General features: G+C 44.2%; 1 protein-coding gene across 2 annotated transcripts in view; it reads right to left on the bottom strand.

The window, feature by feature from the left end:
* LOC119974383 (carcinoembryonic antigen-related cell adhesion molecule 5-like) overlaps positions 1–19659 on the bottom strand; it is a 114048-nt gene that overhangs the window by 55960 nt on the left and 38429 nt on the right. For both annotated transcript variants that reach the window (XM_038813188.1, XM_038813189.1), the window contains exons 5-8: positions 19110–19385; positions 16816–17079; positions 9343–9618; positions 7342–7605 (exon numbers count right to left, since the gene is read on the bottom strand). In XM_038813188.1, coding sequence (XP_038669116.1) covers positions 7342–7605; positions 9343–9618; positions 16816–17079; positions 19110–19385 — 1080 coding nt within the window. The remainder of the gene's footprint in view (positions 1–7341; positions 7606–9342; positions 9619–16815; positions 17080–19109; positions 19386–19659) is intronic.

The raw sequence follows: 19659 nt of genomic DNA, 5'->3' as shown, positions 1-19659 counted from the left end.
CTCGACACTGACCATGGAACTACTGGCAGGGAGGGAAAAGCTACAGATGGACTTTGTCCTGCTCTCCACTGGGAAAGCAGTGCACCAGCTCTGCCAGACATGGGGAACCTTTTACGAACACGGCGACAAAGCCAGCCGCCTGTTGGTTCACCAGCTGAGAAAGCAGACATCCATGAGGGAAATAGCTTAGGTTAGGGACAGAAGGGCAGCACGGTGGCCTAATGGTTAGCACAACCGCCTCACGGCGCTGAGGTCCCAGGTTCGATCCCGGCTCTGGGTCACTGTCCGTGTGGAGTTTGCACATTCTCCCCGTGTCTGCGTGGGTTTCGCCCCCACAACCCAAAAATGTGCAGAGTAGGTGGATTGGCCATGCTAAATTGCCCCTTAATTGGAAAAAATAATTGGGTAATCTAAATTTATTAAAAAAAAGGTTAGGGACAGAAGCAGCAGGCTGGTCGCTGCCCCAGAAAAGAGCAACAAAGCCTTCACAACTTTCTACTGAGGGCTGAACACCCCCTGACCCCTTGGGGGGGGGGGGGGGGGGGGGGGGGGGGGGGAAGAGTAGATAAGAGGCAAGGTCTGGAAGCACTGCGAGAACTGGGGAAAGTCATGCAGAGTATCAATTCTCATGGAGAGTATCAATGTGATAAATTGCCCAGGTGTGTCCTGTACACAAGCAGGACAAATCCAAACCAACCAATTACCGCCCTATCAGTCTCCACTCCATCATCAGCAAAGTGATGGAATGAGTCATCAACAGTGCTATCAAGCAGCACTTACTCAGCAATAACCTGCTCATGGACGCTCAGTTTGAATATAGAACATACAGTGAAGACGACCATTTGGCCCATCGAGTCTTCACCGACCCACTTAAGCCCTCACTTCCACCCTATCTCCGTAACCCAATTACCCCTCCTAACCTTTTTGGACACTAAGGGCAATTTATCATGGCCAATCCACCTAACCTGCACGTCTTTGGACTGTGGGAGGAAACCGGAGCACCCGGAGGAAACCCACGCAGACACAGGGAGAACATGCAGACTCCGCACAGACAGTGACCCAACAGGGAATCGAACCTGGGACCCTGGCGCTGTGAAGCCACAGTGCTAATCACTTGTGCTACCGTGCTGCCATTTGGGTTCTGCCAGGGTCACTCAGCTTCTGATCTCATTACAGCCTTGGTTCAAACATGGACAAAAGAGATGAAAGCCAGAGTTGAGGTGAGAGTGACTGCCCCTGACATCATGGCAGCATTTGACTGACTATGGCATGAAGGAGCCCTAGCTAAACTGGAGTAAATGGGAATCAGGGGGAAAACTGTCTGTTGGTTGGAGTAATACCTGGCACAAAGGAAGCTGGTTGTGGTGGTTGGAGGTCAATCATCTCAGCTCCAGGCCATCATGGCAAGAGTTCCTCAGGGTAGTGTCCGAGGCCCAACCTCTTCAGCTGCTTCATCAATGACCTCCCTTCCATCATAAGGTCAGAAGTGGGGATTGTTTGCAGGTGACTGCACAATGTAACGCCATTCGCAATTCTTCAGATAATGAAGTAGTCCATGTCGAAATGTAGCAAGACCTGGACAATATCCAGCCTTAGCTGAAAAGTGGCAAATTACATTCGTGCCACACAAGTGCCAGGCGATGACCATCTCTCACAAGTGAGGATCTAACCACCATCCCTTCACATTCAATGACATTACCATCACTGAATCCTCTACAATTAATATCCTGGGGGGTTACCATTGATCAGAACCTGAACTAGCCTAGCCACATTAATACTGTGGCTACCAGGGCAGGTCAAAGGCTTGGAATCCTATGCCGAAAAACTCACTCCTGACCACCAAAACCTGTTAACAAGGCACATGTCAGGAGTGTAATGGAATAATCTCCACTTGCCTGGATGAGTGCAGCTCCAACAACACTCAAGAAGCTCGATACCATCCAAGGCAAAGCAGCCCACTTCATTGCTCTGTCTTCCACAAACATTCAACCCCTCCACCACCAACAAACAGTGGCATCCGTGTGTACCATCTACACAATGCACTGCAGTAACTCACCAAGGTTCCTTAGACAACACCTTCCAAACCCATGACCACTACTGTCTAGAAGGACAACAGTATGGAGTTGACAGAACATAGAACATTACAGTGCAGTACAGGCCCTTCGGCCCACGATGTTGCACCGTCCTGTGAAACCCTTCTAAAGTCCCTCTACACTATTCCCTTATCGTCCATATGCCTATCCAATGACCATTTGAATGCGTTTAGTGTTGGCGAGTCCACTACTGTTGCAGACAGGGCATTCCACGCCCTTACTACTCTCTGAGTAAAGAACCTACCTCTGACATCTGTCCTATATCTATCTCCCCTCAATTTAAAGCTATGTCCCCTCGTGCTGGACATCACCATCCGAGGAAAAAGGCTCTCGATGTCCACCCTATCTAATCCTCTGATCATCTTGTATGCCTCAATTAAGTCCCCTCTTAACCTTCTTCTCTCTAACAAAAACAGCCTCAAGTCCTTCAGCCTTTCCTCATATGGTCTTCCCTCCATACCAGGCAACATTCTTGTAAATCTCCTCTGTACCCTTTCCAATGCTTCCACATCCTTCCTATAATGTGGCGACCAGAACTGCACACAATACACCAAATGCGGCCGCAACAGAGTTTTGTACAACTGCAACATGACCTCATGGCTCCGAAACTCAATTCCTCTACCAATAAAAGCTAACACACCGTACGCCTTCTTAACAACCCTCTCAACCTGGGTGGCAACTTTCAGGGATCTATGGACATGGACACCGAGATCTCTCTGCTCGTCCACACTACCAAGAATCTTACCATTAGCCCAGTAACTCTGCCTTCCTGTTATTCCTTCCAAAATGAATCACCTCACAATTTTCTGCATTAAACTCCATTTGCCACCTGTCAGCCCAGCTCTACAGCTTATCTATGTCCCTCTGTAACTTGTAACATCCTTCTGCACTGTCCACAACTCCACCGACTTGAGTGTCATCTGCAAATTTACTCACCCATCCTTCTACGCCCTCCTCCAGGTCATTTATAAAAATGACAAACAGCAATGGCCCCAAAACAGATCCTTGTGGCACACCACTAGTAACTGGACACCAGTCTGAGCATTTCCCATTAACCACCACTCTTTGTCTTCTATCAGCTAGCCAGTTTCTGATCCAAACTGCTAAATCACCCTGAATCCCATGCCTCTGTATTTTCTGCAATAGCCTACCATGGGGAACCTTATCAAACCCTTTACTGAAATCCATATACACCACATCAACTGCTTTACCCTCATCCACCTGTTTGGTCACCTTCTCAAAGAACTCAATGAGGTTTGTGAGGCACGACCTACCCTTCACAAAACCATGTTGACTATCTCTAATCAAATTATTCCTTTCCAGATGATTATACATCCTATCTCTTATAAACCTTTCTAAGACTTTTCCCACAACACAAGTAAGGCTCACTGGTCTATAGTTACCGGGATTATCTCTACTCCCCTTCTTGTACAAGGGGACAACATTTGCTATCCTCCAGTCCTCTGGCACTATTCCTGTAGACAAAGATGACTTAAAGATCAAAGCCAAAGGCTCAGCAATCTCCTCCCTAGCTTCCCAGAGAATCCTAGGATAAATCCCATCCGGCCCAGGGGACTTATCTATTTTCACACTTTCCAGAATCGCTAACACCTCCTCCTTATGAACCTCAAGCCCTTCTAGTCTAGTGGCCTGTATCTCAGTATTCTCCTCGACAACTTTGTCTTTTTCCTGTGTGAATACTGATGAAAAATACTCATTTAGCACCTCTCCTATCTCCTCGGACTCTACGCACAACTTCTCACTACTGTCCTTGACTGGCCCTACTCTTACCCTAGTCATTCTTTTATTCCTGACATACCTATAGAAAGCTTTAGGGTTATCCTTGATCCTACCTGCCAAAGACTTCTCATGTCCTCGCTTGGCTTTTCTTAGCTCTCTCTTTAGAGCCTTCCTAGCTAACTTGTAACTCTCAAGCGACCCAACTGAACCATCACGTCTCATCTTCACATAAGCCTCCTTCTTCCTCTTGACAAGTGTTTCAACTGCTTTAGTAACCCATGGTTCCCTCACTCGACCACTTCCTCCCTGCCTAACAGGTACATACTTATCAAAGACACGCAGTAGCTGTTCCTTGAACATGCTCCACATTTCCATTGTGTCCATCCCCTGCAGTTTTCCTCTCCAGGCGATGCATCCTAAGTCTTGCCTCATCGCATCATAATTGCCTTTCCCCCAGCAATAACTCTTGCCCTGCGGTTTATACCTATCCCTTTCCATCGCTAAAGTAAACGTAATCGAATTGTGGTCACTATCACCAAAATGCTCACCTACCTCCAAATCTAACAGAGTCGTATGGCAATACCTTATAGAGGTACTGGACCAGTTTGGGTTTGGGACAGGGTTCATCTCATTGCTGTCCAGTGCTCCCATAGCGAGTCTATGGACAACCACCACCAGCTCTAGATACATCCGGCTGCACAGAGGCACGAGGTAGGGATGTCCGCTATCCTATCTGCTCTTTGCTCTGACAATCAATCCACTGGTGATCGCCCTCAGAGCGGCGAAGGTGTGGAGAGGTACACAAAGGGGGAACGAAAGCATAGAGTTCCAGTGTACGCAGATGACGTGCTCCTATATATCGTGAACCCCCGGACCAACATGAAAGGGATAGTGAAATTAATGAAGGAGTTCAGAGTCTTCTCAGGTTACAAACTTAACCTGAGGAAGAATGGAATCTTCCATGTGAACCCGCAGTGGGGAGGGACAGATCTGGGGGGACAGTCGTTTAAGCAAGTCCAGACCAAATTCCGCTACCTGGGAATCCAAATAGCCCACGACTTGGACATGATCCACAGATGGAACCTGACGAGTCTGGTGCAGGAAGTCAAAAAAGGACCTGCAGGTGTGGGCCTCACTCACACCTCTCCCTCGCAGGGAGAATAAAGATGATCAAATGAACGCCCTGCCCAGGTTCCCCTTCCTGTCCACATCGCCAAGGCCTTTTTCAACACAGTCGACAAACTAATCATGGCGTGTGTGTGTGTGTGTGTGGGGGGGGTGGGGGGTGGGGGTGGTGCTGTCCTTCAATAATAGGCTCCACCTTCAAAAGGTGGAGACAGGATGACAGGACTCTGACGGTAAGACACATGTACACAGACAATAGAATAATGACCCTGGGGGATCTCATGGAGATGTTCCAGTTACCATGAGGAAATGATCTGGGATAAATTCAGGTGAAAAACTTCCTCTGCAAAGGAAAGACTTACCCCCAGCTGCCAGGACACTCATTCATAGTAGAACTGCTGGACACGGGTGACCTCGGGAAGGGAAACTGTGCAGACAAGTACGGGTGACTGAATAGGTACGGTCCCCCCAGACGAGACAAGGAAAAAATGGCATAGAGATAAGGGACGATGTTGGATCGAAGCACTGCACAGGGCGAATTTCATCTCCACTTGCGCAGGGCTGAGCCTAATACAGTTAAAGGTGGTGCACAGAGAGCACTTAATCAGAACCCGAATGAGCAGGTTCTTCCAGAGGTTGAGGACAAACGCAAATGGTGCCAGCCGTCCCCAGACTTGTCGGGTACTGGACGACCTTCTTTGAGGCCATGCCCAGGGTTGTGGGAGTGAGAGTGGAGCCATGCCCAAAAGTGGCAGTCTTTGGGGTATTAGTCTAGCCAGTACTCTTCATGGGGAGGAGGGCCGATGCCCTGGTGTTTGCCTCCCTAATCGTCCACCGGAAATTCCTGCTCAGCTAGCGATCGGCAGCACCACCCAAGGCTGCAGACTGGCTATCTGACTTGACAGAATTTCTCAGGCAGGAGAAAATTAAATTTGCCATCCGTGGGTCAGAAGAAGGTTTCCACGAGTTGTGGAAGCCGTTCAACAACTTGTTTCAAAACCTGTTCGTAGCCAAATGAGTAGGTCGGGGGGGGGGGGGGGGGGGGGGGGGGGGGGGACGAGCAACAGGACAGAGAGGAAAAGGAAAGGTGGGGATGGGGCAGAAGGGCGGCAGGGAGGAGGGTGGGGGCGGGGGTGATGGCACTCAAAAAGAACGCGAGGGTCAAGCAGGAGGCACAAAGCCGAAGGGGACCGGTCCGAGGGCAGGCAAACGTCCAAACTAAACTGTAAATTGATGCTTGTGAATAGGTTTTTTGGCAATATTGGAGAATGTAAAATACGTATCCCAAGAGAGCTCATGGCCACAGTTGTGGTGAAGATACTTACTTGGGAATATATGTGTTGATTTTTTGGCGCGGTTTACTAATTTGTAAATTATGGGATATAAAATGTTGTTTGTGCATGTTTTAGGGTTGCGAAAAATTGGAAAGAATATGGACGGGAATGTTCACAGTCTTAGCCAGAATAGTGGAGGAGGAGGTGGACCTGACCCTTCGGTGGCAATATTTGGGGTCTTAGAAAAGCCGGAGCTCATGGAGAGGAGGAAGGCCAATGTCTTAGCCTTTGCCTCTCTGATTGCAAGGTGGCGAATTTTGCTGGAGTGGCAGCGGGTATCGCCACCGGGGGGTAGCGGCTTGGTTGGGTGACCTGTAAAACTTCCTGCAATTATAGAAGATAAAGTATGAGTTAAGGGGGTCTCCAGGAGGGTTTGAGGAAAGGAAGGGGATGTTTGTGACTGTGTTTGAGGGGGTTGTTCGTCACGGGGGGGGGGGGGGGTGAAAAAGGGGAAACATCTGTACAGACTATATAGTTGATTGTTGGGAAGGGTGTTTCCTTGGGTGTTTGTTCGCTGCAACCTGTTTTGATACAGGTTTGTAATAAAATACATTTTTTGAAAAATATATCGCTTGTGAAATATTAGAGGCAGCAAACCAAATTGAGCTTTGGCTTGGAAATGAGAACATGATTGAATGAGCAAAGCAACAATATTAAAATGAAGTTTGCGGTTCACTGCTTTGATTAAAATGAAAGTTTACAGCCAGTATGAAATACTTTAAGGTGCAATAAGAAACAAAATGACAACTGGATTTCACCATTGATGTGTCTCCCTTTGTTAGAAAGCAAAGTTTAGTCTTTGTTTGAAAATGTATATGCAAAAAAGTGTGAAACCGATGAAGGGTGCCAATGTGTAGGTTATTTCTTGGTGCAATAAATGCAATGTTACCAGTTTTGTCAGCACAACTAACAGGATGATGGAGCTTCATTTTCTTTATCAATAACCTATTCATTTTCAGTCTATTCATAGAATTAACTAATAGCCACCTTCACCATTCCATGAGTGGAGTATAAACTAAAGAAAATAAATTGAGAAATGTGTTACCTACCTATTACAACTATTTGTTTTGTTGAGGCACTGTACCTTTTTGTTAAATTGTTAAATGCCTGACAGGTATAATTTCCAGTGCTATTCAAAGTAATGCTATCAATGATAAGTCGTTGCCCTTTATGTTGAAGAGAGGTATTATTTAGATTCCATTCCAATTCTGCAGGTGGATTCGAGTCCGCAAAACAAGAAAAAGTGACGGTTCTTCCAGTGAGGTAAGCGGACAAATCGGGATTTACGGATACATTAGGGGAATCCGGTCCATCTAAAATAAATGCATAAATGTATTGTAATAAAATTATGCTCAAATAAAAAGCAGTAGTAGAGGAGAACACCACCACCATAGACACTGCACACTTTGTGTATTCTACACACCATCAATCACGCTGGTATGAAAACTGAAGTCAGGACATTGTGCCATTTTCCCCAGTGTGTTATTGTTGGGACCTAATGTCAGTTTCCCATCAGCAATGTTAGGGACCCAGTGTTAGCTTCCAAAGTATGTAACAGATGTCAATGCCAGATTCCTATGATGTAGTGATGAGTACAAGACCCCAATTCCATTATCCAGTCTGTCGTGGTGAGGCACAATATCAGTTTCCAAATACTAGTCGACCGCTAAGCAGTCAATTGACATTTCAAAATTGGGGGTGGAGGATTTGAAAGGTAATTTTTGGAAAATAAATGACTATGGCTACAACAACTGTAGTCCTGGTATTGATAGAGCTGCAGAGCACTACAGTGATTTGTCATGGAGTCAAAACAAGCCTTATAATTCCAGATGTTCAACAATGCAGTACGTTTGAGGCCACTTAACTAAACTCAGCCACGGTGGCAACGGTGACATAAGAGTTAAAAAGGCACAATTGTGAAAGTATCCTGCTTATGATGCTTTCTCGTTACTCATATTGACGATGGACATTGTTAAGTGTTCAGAGAGGATCCGTTTCCTGTAGTGAAATGGAATTTGGATAACTTCCAGTTTCTCCTCAAGTGTGTGACCTGTAACAATCTGCTGGAAGGCGGTGGCGCAGTGGTATTGTCACTGCACTAGTCAACCAGAGACTCAGCGTAATGCTCTGAGGTTCCAGGTCCGAATCCCACCATGGTAGATGGTGAAACTTGAATACAATAAAAGTCTAAAGATGAACATGAAACCATTGCTGACTGTCATAAAAACCCATCTAGTTCACTAGCGTCCTTTAGGGAAGGAAATCTGCCATCCTCACCCGGTCAGACCTGCATGTGACTCTTTACTGCCCTCCTAATGGTCTAGCAAGCCACTCAGTTCAAGGGCAATTAGGGATTGGCAACAAATGCTGGCCCAACCAGTGATGCCCACATCCCAAAGAATGAATAAAATAAATCATACTGCAGTGTTGTTGCATCAAATGCGTTTTGAAATAAAATTTTGAAAAACATTTTTAATTTCCTCAAATAGGAATCTCATTCTTCAATCCTATGTGGCTTGCATTTTTATTTGGGATCTAAAATGAACAAATTAACTACATTACAAACCCTGATTTAATCTTGTGTTACCACTGTAACAACATATAACTGTTCTGATATTATTTCTTAAACCTATATGGATTACATCATCTGCTTTTGCTTCCAGTAGTTAGAATTGAATAGTTATGATCTGTGGCAATTGGAATCCTAACTCAATAGTTTGCACACCCCAAAAAGTTATTTTGTGCAAGATTATTTTGTAAATAAATTGATGTGTAGGCAACACAAACTGTTCAACACCACCACCCATCTCAAATGAATATAATTACTACCAATCCTGTTTGACTTGGGTCAAAATATTTCAAGTGTACTTCTCCAGATAAACTCAGAACTTTTGGTTCAAGTTTTGGTATTGTATGCCAATAGCTCTCCACTTTTACAATTTTCAACAAGTAATTTTTATATCCAAAAAATCAAGCATTTCTCTTTTCAATCACAAATTCAGCAGGAATGGTAATAAGTTATAAAAATAATGATTAATTGGGACACTTACAACTGACATTTAGATGGTATGGGTCACTTGTCATTGCAGAAATGGAATTGAATGCATAGCATGTAAATCCTCCATCAGACCGTAATACTCCAGAAATCGTCAGGTTGCTATTATCACCACTTAGATCAAACCTGTCACCAGGATTAATAGCATTATTGTCCTGAAGCCATTGATATGAAATCGCTGTGCCTGATGCGAAGCATGTCAACACCACGGTGTCATTGAGTTCTACTGGGTTGGTGACACTGGCTGTAACATTAGGCTTGGAAACAGGTTCTGTCAAAACACAGGAGAGTAATTAGCACACTTGAAAAGTAAGTTTGAAGAAGGATGGTGGATTTACTGCAAGATTCAAAAGATGAAATTGGTGTGCTGAATTTTCATCTCTGGGTTTTTACAGAAAATAATTCCTGATATTTTGAGCTTAAACTGTGCAAGTTCCATATGTTGATATTGGAGATTCAGACCTTGCGCAGCAGAGACTCGTACACCTTCAATTTGGCACTTTGTTCTTCCCATCGTTCTCAAAATAAGGGTTACTTCATAACATTTCAGTTTTATTTGTAGTGGAGACATATGCCTCATTGATGCAAAATATATTCCTTAGTTGCTAAATGTGAATGAGCTTCAAAATGTGTAAAAGTAAACAAAGAGAATGGAACGTAAAAGGTTGGAATCTGACCAACCATGAATCTGTACCTTGTGGGCAAAGAGGTCTCAGGTAGATGGAATTCAATAAATCGGATATTTGAACAATGAAGCAACAATATATATGGGCTGAGATTTTTTACATTGTGCAAAGGCAAATAAATAACTTAGAATTATGCAATAGCTAACGCAAAAATGTGATGCGTTGTAAGATACCCCCGTTTTATTAAAGGGTAAAAGACCACCAACGGATATTAAAACAAACCTGTGGTAAGAAGTTGTTGGTGCTTTCAATAGTCTGTCAAACAAAAATTCTGTACAGGTTGTGCGAATTCCCTCAGGGCCAATGTTATTGTAGGGATGGTATGCCTCTTGAGAGTTTCAGCAATTGCTGGCTACACTGCCACAGTTATCACTGATGCCACCAGCAGCACCCTACATTCAATCCACTCCACAACAACCTTTAGTATAATCCTGCATGGTAGCTTTCAACTGATCTTCACAGTCTACAGGTGAAACTTGGATAACATACATCTGCTGGCTTCTAATGGCAGCCCACTTACCCCAAAGAATGATGTCCGGGTTGATTTGCAAGTTACTTCACTTCTCAACATATTCATTCCTTGCATTCATACATGCTTTAAACAAGCACTTCTTTCCCTATCATCGCTGGCGAAACCAACATTTATTTCCCCCAAGTAGGTAGTAGAGATCTGCTTTCCTGAGCTGCTATGGATCTTACGTTGTCGGAACACCCGCAATGCTCCACATTGGAAAGAATGTACTTGCATAAGTTTTGAAGTGTTTCCTAACTAGATAATTACTTTTCAAATGCAGTCAGTTTTGTGATGCAAGGAGCTTTGGCCGGGGCCAGGCAGAAAAATCAGAGACGATTGTGAGTCTCCTGTTTCTGGGACCCTTATTCTTTTGACATCCTTTGGTGCTCAGATTTGAGAACATTAGTTGAAATGGGGATGAACTATTTTATATCGAGTTGGCAAAACCTTGTAGCTTTGTACTCTATGCCTCTTCATAAATCAATTGAACTGTCAGCTTTCGGTATGATACACTTTACAACAGTGGCTTTGTTAGATAATTACATACAATTTGGTAATTTAAGTTATGTAATGAACACTGCTGCTTTGAACCTGGCCCTGTGCAATATCTGGACAGCAACATCAAAAAATCTAAAACCTCACAAACATGGCAAACAACTATCCGATATATAAATGAGAATAAATTGATATAACCGTGACATATTCCATTGATATATGGCTCCTGGTTTACCTCGGCAGTTTAAATAGGACAAAACCTTCCAGTGAATTAGCACTAACTAATTCACCTGCAAAAATGTGCTTTTTTCGAGCCACACAAGTGGGCTTTGTGAACAGAAAAATTACACTATACATTGTGATAAATATTTTCTTATTCTAAATTGAAACTAGCTGTAACGACAACTTTCCAACATGGAGCATACAACGGTAAAGCAAAGTACCGAGATTCTGGCAAACTGAAATGTCAAGAGAAAATGCTGGAAATATTCAGGTCAGACAGCAGTTGTGGAGAGAGAAACAGAAGGTGCGATCTACCGGCCATGCTGCAACCAAAAGACAGCACAGCGCGGTGCTACACGGCCGGCAGATGCCTCAGCCGGTAGATGCCTGTAGATCCCTCATCCATGATCTACCCGACTCGCCACGTCTCGTGCAATCTAATGTGATCTCACAAGACGTTGCAATGTCATTTCTGCCTTTTGTGAGGGACACGAAGAATCCAGCATGAGTTTGTAGAGTCAAACTGAAAAGTAACTGGGCGGAATTCTCCGCAAGGCCCGACGCCGCCGTGAAACCCGGAGAGGTTCACGACGGCGCCGGTGGCCGCTCCTGAGAATCGCGGGAGGACCGCTCTGGCACCCTCCCCTATTCTCCCCCTCCCCCCCCTCCCCCCCCCCCCCCCCCCCGGGGGGGGGGCTAGGAGGGCCGTGCCATAAATCCCGGCGCGCCGAGAATGACGCGGCCGGCCCGCCTAATGACATCAGCCGCGCATACGCGGGTTGGCCGGCTCCAACCCACACATGTGCGGCTGACGTCACGACGGATGACGGCTCAAACCCACGCATGCGCGGTTGCCGTCGTCCCCTCCGCTGCCCCGCAAGATGTGGCGGTTTGATCTTGCGGGGCTGCGGAGGGGAAAAAGTGCGTCCCGTTGAGACGCCGGCCCGACAATCGGTGGGCACCGATCGCGGGCCAGTCCCCTCCCGAGCTCATTCCCCCCTCCGCCCCCCACAAGCCACAAAACAGCTATCGGCGCCAAGTTCACGCCGGCAGCGACCAGGTGTGGTTGCCACCGGAGGGAACCGGTCGGGAACGGCAGGCCGCTCGGCCCATCCGGGTTAGAGAATCGCGGTCCGCCATTTTTCACGGGCAGCGTGTCGCGTTTGTTTTGGGGGGGGGGGGGGAGAACTGCAGAGGGTGCCAGAGCGGTTCTCCCGCGATTCTCCCACCCGGCGTGGGAGCAGAGAATTGCACCCACTATATTTACAACAATATGTGCAAAGTACAAGCAGTTCATTCCTGGTTCCCTCAGGCAGTGAGTTCCAGATTCCCACCAACCCCTGGGTGAAAAAGATTCCACCTCACATTTCCTGGCAACCTCCTGGCATCACTTTAAATCTATGCCCCCTGGTTATTGACCACTCCATGAAGGGGAAAAATGCCTTCCTCTCCATCCTACCTCATGAATTTATACACTTCAATCTGCCCCGCCCCCACCTCAGCCTTCTCTGCTCCAAGGAAAACAATCCCAGCCTGTCCAGCCTCCCTTCATAGTTGAAACGCTCCAGCCCAGGCAACATCCTGTTGAATGTCCTCTGCACCCTTTCCAGTGCAATCACTTACTTCATTCCTATAGTGTGGTGACCAGAACTGTACACAATACTCGAGCTGGAGCCCAACCAGCATTTTAAACAGCTCCAACATAACCTCCCTGCTGTTATACTCAATGCCTTGGTTAATAAAGGCAAAAATTCAATAAGCTTTCTTATCTACCTTTCCTGATGTCTTCAGAGGTCTGTTATTATGCACACTAAGGTCCTTTTGAACTTTTACTTCCTAGGTGTCCGACCATTCATTGTATATTACCTTGCCTCGTCCTCCCAAAATGCATTACCTCACACTTTTCATTGTTAAATTCCATTTGTCGCTCTTCAGCCCATCTACCCAGCTAATCTATATCATCCTGCAATCTAAGGAATTGCACCTCACTATTTACCACCACCAATTTTTGTATCATCTGTGAACTTATCATACCTCCTACAGTCATGTCCAGATTGTAAATGTGTACAACAAACAACGAGACACAGCATTTATCCCTGTTGAACACCACTGGACACAGGCTTCGAGTCACAAAAACAACCTTCAACCATTACCCTCTGCCTCCTACCACTATATCCAGTTTTGGGTCCAGTTTGCCAAATTGCCCTGGATTCCATGGGTGCTTCTTCACCAGCCCCCCATATGGACCTTGTCAAAAGCCTTACTAAAGACCATGTCAACCACACTATCCTCATCTACACACCTAGTCACCTCCTCAAAAATTCAATCAAATTTATAAGACATGATCTCCCTTTGACAAAACCTTGCTGACTATCCTCGATTAATCTTTGCCTCTCCAGGGGGAGGTTAATTCTGTCCCTCAGAATTTTTGCCAGTGGTTTCCCTACCACTGAAGTTAGACTCACGAGCCTGTAGTTTCCTGGTTTGCACCTACTTCCCTTCTTGAATAATGGCACCACATTGGCTGCCCTCCAGTTCACTGGCCAGAGTGATTTGAAACATTTTCTCAGAAGCACTCCAATCTCCTCTCTCTCCTCCCACAGCAACCTGGGAAACATCTCATCTGGCCCCAAGGATTTATTCACTTTTAGTCACGTTAAAACTGTTAGTACCTCCTCCTCCTTAATGTTAACTTGTTCAAGTAAATCACAATGCGCCTCACTGATTTCTATACCTGCATCACTCTTCTCCGTAGTGAACACTGATGTAAAGTACTTATTTAAAACCTCACCTATTTCTTCTTGTTCCACACACAATTTTCCACACTGGTGTCTAATGGGCCCTACTCTTACCCTGGTCAACAACTCTGGCAAACCCGTGCATGGGCAACGGTCAACAAAATGTCTTGTGGGCCTTGCCCAGAACCCAGATTGGTCACATATGCCTCCCCCAGACACCAGGTTGCCCACCACTGGCCACAGTATCTCTCACACGCACACACACACAAACACATTCTTGTTCTCATACTTGCACATATAGAGATGATTGAGGTCAGGAGGAAATATAGAAACCTTCAAAAGCAGTAGCAGATCCGCCCGTGGAGGAAGTAAACCCGGAACCTCCATTGGAGGTGAAAATTGATGAACATCCTTTGATAAAATCTCCAACCCGCCTACCTGCCGACCAATAGCATTGCAGATGAGGATTCCAGGAAATTGCCCTCACCACTGGAATTCCACCTCATGTTGTCAAAGCCCTGGTGGCACAGCCTTGACTGGAGAAAAAAAACAGCAATACAAGCGGACTTTCCAGTGGGGACACCAGCTCACCATTGGCCGGCAGGTTCCCCTGGATATGGCCGGTGAGCCATGAAAAATGGCATTACCTTCGGTGGGACCGGAAGATCCCACTGCTGACCAATGGCGAGCCATCTCCCCAGACAGACAAACCCGCATTGGTGGATAATTATGGCCACAGATTCCATCCTGAAGGCCTGGTGATCAGTGAGTTAGGGAACAGGTGTGCTGCCACTGGACCCCTGGCCAGGTCGTTGTGAAAATGAACCAGGCGATACAAAAACATCGCGCATAATCCGGTACCCAGGCAGTCATCAATTATTTGGCAGGAACCTGCCTCATGATATTTATGAGACAGAGCTGAAAGAATTTTCAATAGGAGAGAGCAATGTGTTGGAATGGGGAGGGAGTCAGGGCCCACATACCATCGAGGAAGGAGCTTCGGGATAAGTGAGGCAGTAGCTGCTTTACCTGCACTCCAGCAGTTTCCAACCAGATCTGAAGAAGAGGGTTGGAGTTTAAGGAAAAAGCACTGGACAATGACAAGGTCCAAATTGAAGTCCATGAGGTGGACAACCATGGAGAGGCTGGGGAATTGGCACATCTTACTACTCGGCCAATGATTGCAGTTGCTCAGACCAAGAGCAATCATTGGTTAATTAGCTTGACAATCGGGATGGATGCATGTCAGATACCAGGCATTGCCAAACACAGGGGCACGACCCACGGGTGTGTCATGGGCGGGTGTCGAGAGGGTTGCGGACCCGTCCGTCGCGGCGCTCCTGATCGTGCAAATCTGCGCACAACAGCCGCAACAAACGGCTGTTAATAATGCCGGCTCCAGAGGGCCTTCAAAATGGCTGCGAACATGTAAAAAAGTGCGGCCACACTACGCATACATGCCCGATCATCGGCGCGCATGAGCAGTGCGGCTGCTTTCTTTTTTTTTATAAACGGCTGCAGCATTTTGTTTTACAAGTTCGGGGCAGTTTTATTCATTTATTTTTTTTACAATTTCAGGGGGCTTTATTTGATCAATTTTACAGGAAAAAAATGCAGAACTTTGGACAGATGGAGACTCCATATTTTCCGACACCGGAAGTCTTCACCTTCATCCAACAGGTTCCATTGGAGGAGCATGTACGAGGGCCAAAGGGACCCAAAACCATTTCCTCCATTTTTGTCAGCAGCAAACAAGGTAAAGGTGGGTCGCGCAGGTCACGGAGGTTGGCTGGCGTGGGTCGCGAAGGTCAGCCGGTTGGTAAAAATGGGCCCCGGAAAAAAGGTTTGAAGAACACCGAGATAGACTGCTTTGGACACTGACAACGCAGATTGACAAGTCATGTGACCAATGAGCTGGGTCCCCCTCAGCATTATAACTCCCATTAGCTCTGTCGGTATCCCCATCTCCAAGGCCCTGGATGTGTCGGACAATTTATGCAAGGTCGCCAGGTACTAATTAGATATACTATTTTGGGGTATTGTTTGCTGGGTAAAGGTTGTCCACTACACTGACAAGACATCTTTACTCTTCTTAAGCTGTCCATTCCTTTTTTAGATTTTCCATCAATTTGTGGTATTTTTCAAGTTGATCAGCTTCAAATGATAACAGAACAACAGATTTTGTTAGTATCAATATTGTTTAGCCACATGTGGTTATAATTTCACGATATCAGCTGCCTTTTAAATTGAACAATTACTATTGCATGCACAATTTTGATGTAAATTTGTATTAGACGAGACATTCTTCAGTACTAAATACAACATGTTAATAGGGGAGGCGGTGGCATAGTGGTATTGTCACTGGACTAGTAAATCAGAGAACCAGAGTAATGCTCTGGGGACCCAGGTTCAAATCCTGCCACTGCAGAAGGTGAAATTTGAATTCAATCAAAAAATCTGGAATTAAAAGTCTAAAAATGAGCATGAAACCATTGTCAATTGTCATAAAAGCCCACCTAGTTCACTAATGTCCTTTAGGGAAGGAAATGTGCCATCCTTACCTGGTGTGGCCTACATGTGACTTCAGATCCACAGCAATGTGGCTGACTCTTAACTGCCCCCTCAAGGGCAATTAGGGTTGGGCAATAAATGCTGGTATAGTCTACGACACCACGTCCCATGAACAAACAAAAAAAAAGGAACTGAAATATATCAGAAAATACAATTTCTCTATTTCAGCAAATAGAAGAATAAAACAAACAAAATTCACCATGAGAGAAATACCTTCTACCTTCTCTAGAAATATTACGTACCTACCACAACGATCATGTCAGTTGTTATTAGGCTGTATCTTTTTGTTGCATTGTTATAGGCTTCACAAGTGTAATTACCAGTGTCATTCAAGGATATATCAGTAATTATCAGCTGATGTCCATTTTGCTGAAGAGAATTACCGTTGAGATACCACTGAAATTCAGAAGTGGGGTTTGAAACAGCAGAACAGGAAAAGTTTACATTTGACCCCAAGTGGAAAGTAAGTTGTGGGTCCTTGGATATATTAAGGTATTCCGGTCCATCTAAAATAAATGTACAGGTCGGTTGCAAGATATGTCAAAACTGTAGATTGTAAACTAGCATGCAACCGATCACCACTGGACTACATCCAACTAAATCTCAGCGTAACCTCTCCACAACTAATTCTACTATCTACGACCTATTCATTCATATCAATATTAAGATAAAGCAAATAGGTATGAAAACAAACTACTTTCACCAAATGTATGCCATGGTTCAAACTTGGCAGCATTTTAAATCCTTTTTTAAAAATTGTTTATAAATATTATAAACTTATGATTACTGATTGGCAAAACATTTGAAAAGTCATGTCAGATATATTTATTTTACATTTGCTTCTTTACTCCTTTTAAGCTGTCCATTCCTTTTTAGATTTTCCATCAATTTACGGTATTTTTCAAATTGTTCAAATTCAGATTGAAGATGTAATTGATATCTTTCAGTAGGAGAGATGCCGTAGATGTCAGCACATAAGTTAATTTTTGAAGTCTTAAAAGATCCCTCCAAAAACAGAGTTAACTTATGCGCTGTCTATAAAGTAAACCCCTGCAGAGACTTGTTAGTCACTATCTTGGCCAAGTGACATCTGCTTTGTGTGGGCGTGTCTTAATGCCCGAATTTCTTTGCAACATAGATGCTTGATTCCTTGCACCCAGTTATAAGGTAAAACATATAAGTGCAAAACTGAGGCTGACTATGAAAACATGTACAGCATGCTATAGCTGAGAAGGGAGTTTGACTTAAACATTAAATATGTGCAAAGACATGAATTTTACAGCCGAAGAAATAAGGTTGTCTTCTTATCCGGTCCAATTTATATTCTGCGATGTATGATAAATACATCTCTATTTGCACTTGGCTAATTTGCTCTCGAACCTGAAAACATTACTTGGGACTGGATTTTTTGCTCTCCTGTTCACAGGCTTGAAGGCAGAGTTGTTAAGTCCAATGGAAGTCATGCTTGATCCCTACCTGACTACAGTTCTCTCCACAATTATACTTGGGGCGGCCTTGGGCGGTGGTCCACTTTCCCTCGAGTCAATTGCAGCCCTCAAGTGGATAATTACTGACCACTTCAAGATTTCATCCTGTGAGCAGCCCAACAGCTTTAGTTTCATGGATTGGTTTGGGGAGGCACGGCACCCCATAAAATCAAGCCTTTGATTCAGTATTAAGCTTTCAATTTCACTCTGCTATTCATGTTTTCTAAAGTAAAGGTATGAGCCAGGGTTACATTCTGGAATCTTCCAGTCCAGTTATAACACCAACTAGGATCGTAACAAGGTGTTCAAGCCTTAATTCCAGTTCAAAATTCTCACTTTCTCCGATTTTGTACTCTTGGCTATGGTAAGATAATTCAGGAGAATTTTAAAAATCAAATCTTTGAACTGAAAGGATCAGTGATTCTTTATTCCCTATATAAAGTATCAATAAATAAGGTTTTTTTCTACATCCATTGAGATTCAATTTAGAAAATAATACAGATGTCGGCTCACCATTTTCAATGTTACACCACTTACACTTTAATAAGCATATTGTGATAAAATGATCATGAAGTCAATTTTAATGAAATGTAGTTTGAACTTCATGTTCATTTGACTACAATAAGTAATTTGACAATTTTATTCACAGTTCTTGATATATTCCATACATGACAATTTGAGTTGCGGCTTGTTAGATGTGTCATTAATTGCCACAAGATCTGAGAACTTGTTTTCATAACTATTTAATTATTCTGCGATTGTATCAATAAGGTAACACAGATATGCAGCAGAATGATGGAAAACAATTTTAGTTCATGCTGTCTGGGTACATTTGTAATTATTAATTTCATTAATTTGTATTAGTCAATACAAAATGTAAACTGGTTTTGTAAAGAGGACAGCAGAACATGCTGCCATTTCCATCAGTCAACATTATTATGTTAATGACATTAGGTACAAGGTGCTAGAGATATGCTGCATTGTAAAAATTAGCAAGTTTCAAAATCACTTCACTCAAACAATATTAAGTGATTTGTTGTGACACTTACAGTTAACATTTAGTAGATATGGATCACTTGCATTTTCATTGATCATGTTGTACCCATAGCATGTGAATTCGTCATCAGACCTCAGCACTTCAGATATAGTCAAGGTGCTGTTGTCATTACTCAGACCAATCCTGTCACTGGAGTTAATAGTTTCATTCTCCATATTCCACCGATATGAAACTGCTGTCCCTGATGCATGGCATGTTAGAGCCACTGTGTCAATGTATTCTATTGGGTTGGTGTCATTGGATGTGATAGTGGGTTTAGAAACAGGTTCTATCAAAACACAGCAGATGTTAACTTGTTTACAAAATAATATAGAGGAAGCAGGATTCAGTTAATTAGGTGTCATTGCAAAGATATATGTACGGCTTTACAGCTCCACGTAAAATTATTTTGAGAATTGTGAAAATACTAACAAATATATTTTATGCCATAATTTAAAATTGTGCTCATAGATATTGTAAATACAATCTCCGGAATCCAGACAGATATACAGCCTTTGTCAAAGCTAAAGTGGAGAGGTGGGGGTTATATGACATATTGTCCC

This window comes from Scyliorhinus canicula, chromosome 12, assembly GCF_902713615.1.
Source record: "Scyliorhinus canicula chromosome 12, sScyCan1.1, whole genome shotgun sequence".
In the NCBI taxonomy this organism is placed as follows: domain Eukaryota; kingdom Metazoa; phylum Chordata; class Chondrichthyes; order Carcharhiniformes; family Scyliorhinidae; genus Scyliorhinus; species Scyliorhinus canicula.
The sequence above is the reverse complement of the archived record's forward strand: the minus strand, read 5'-3'. Positions and strand labels throughout refer to the sequence as shown.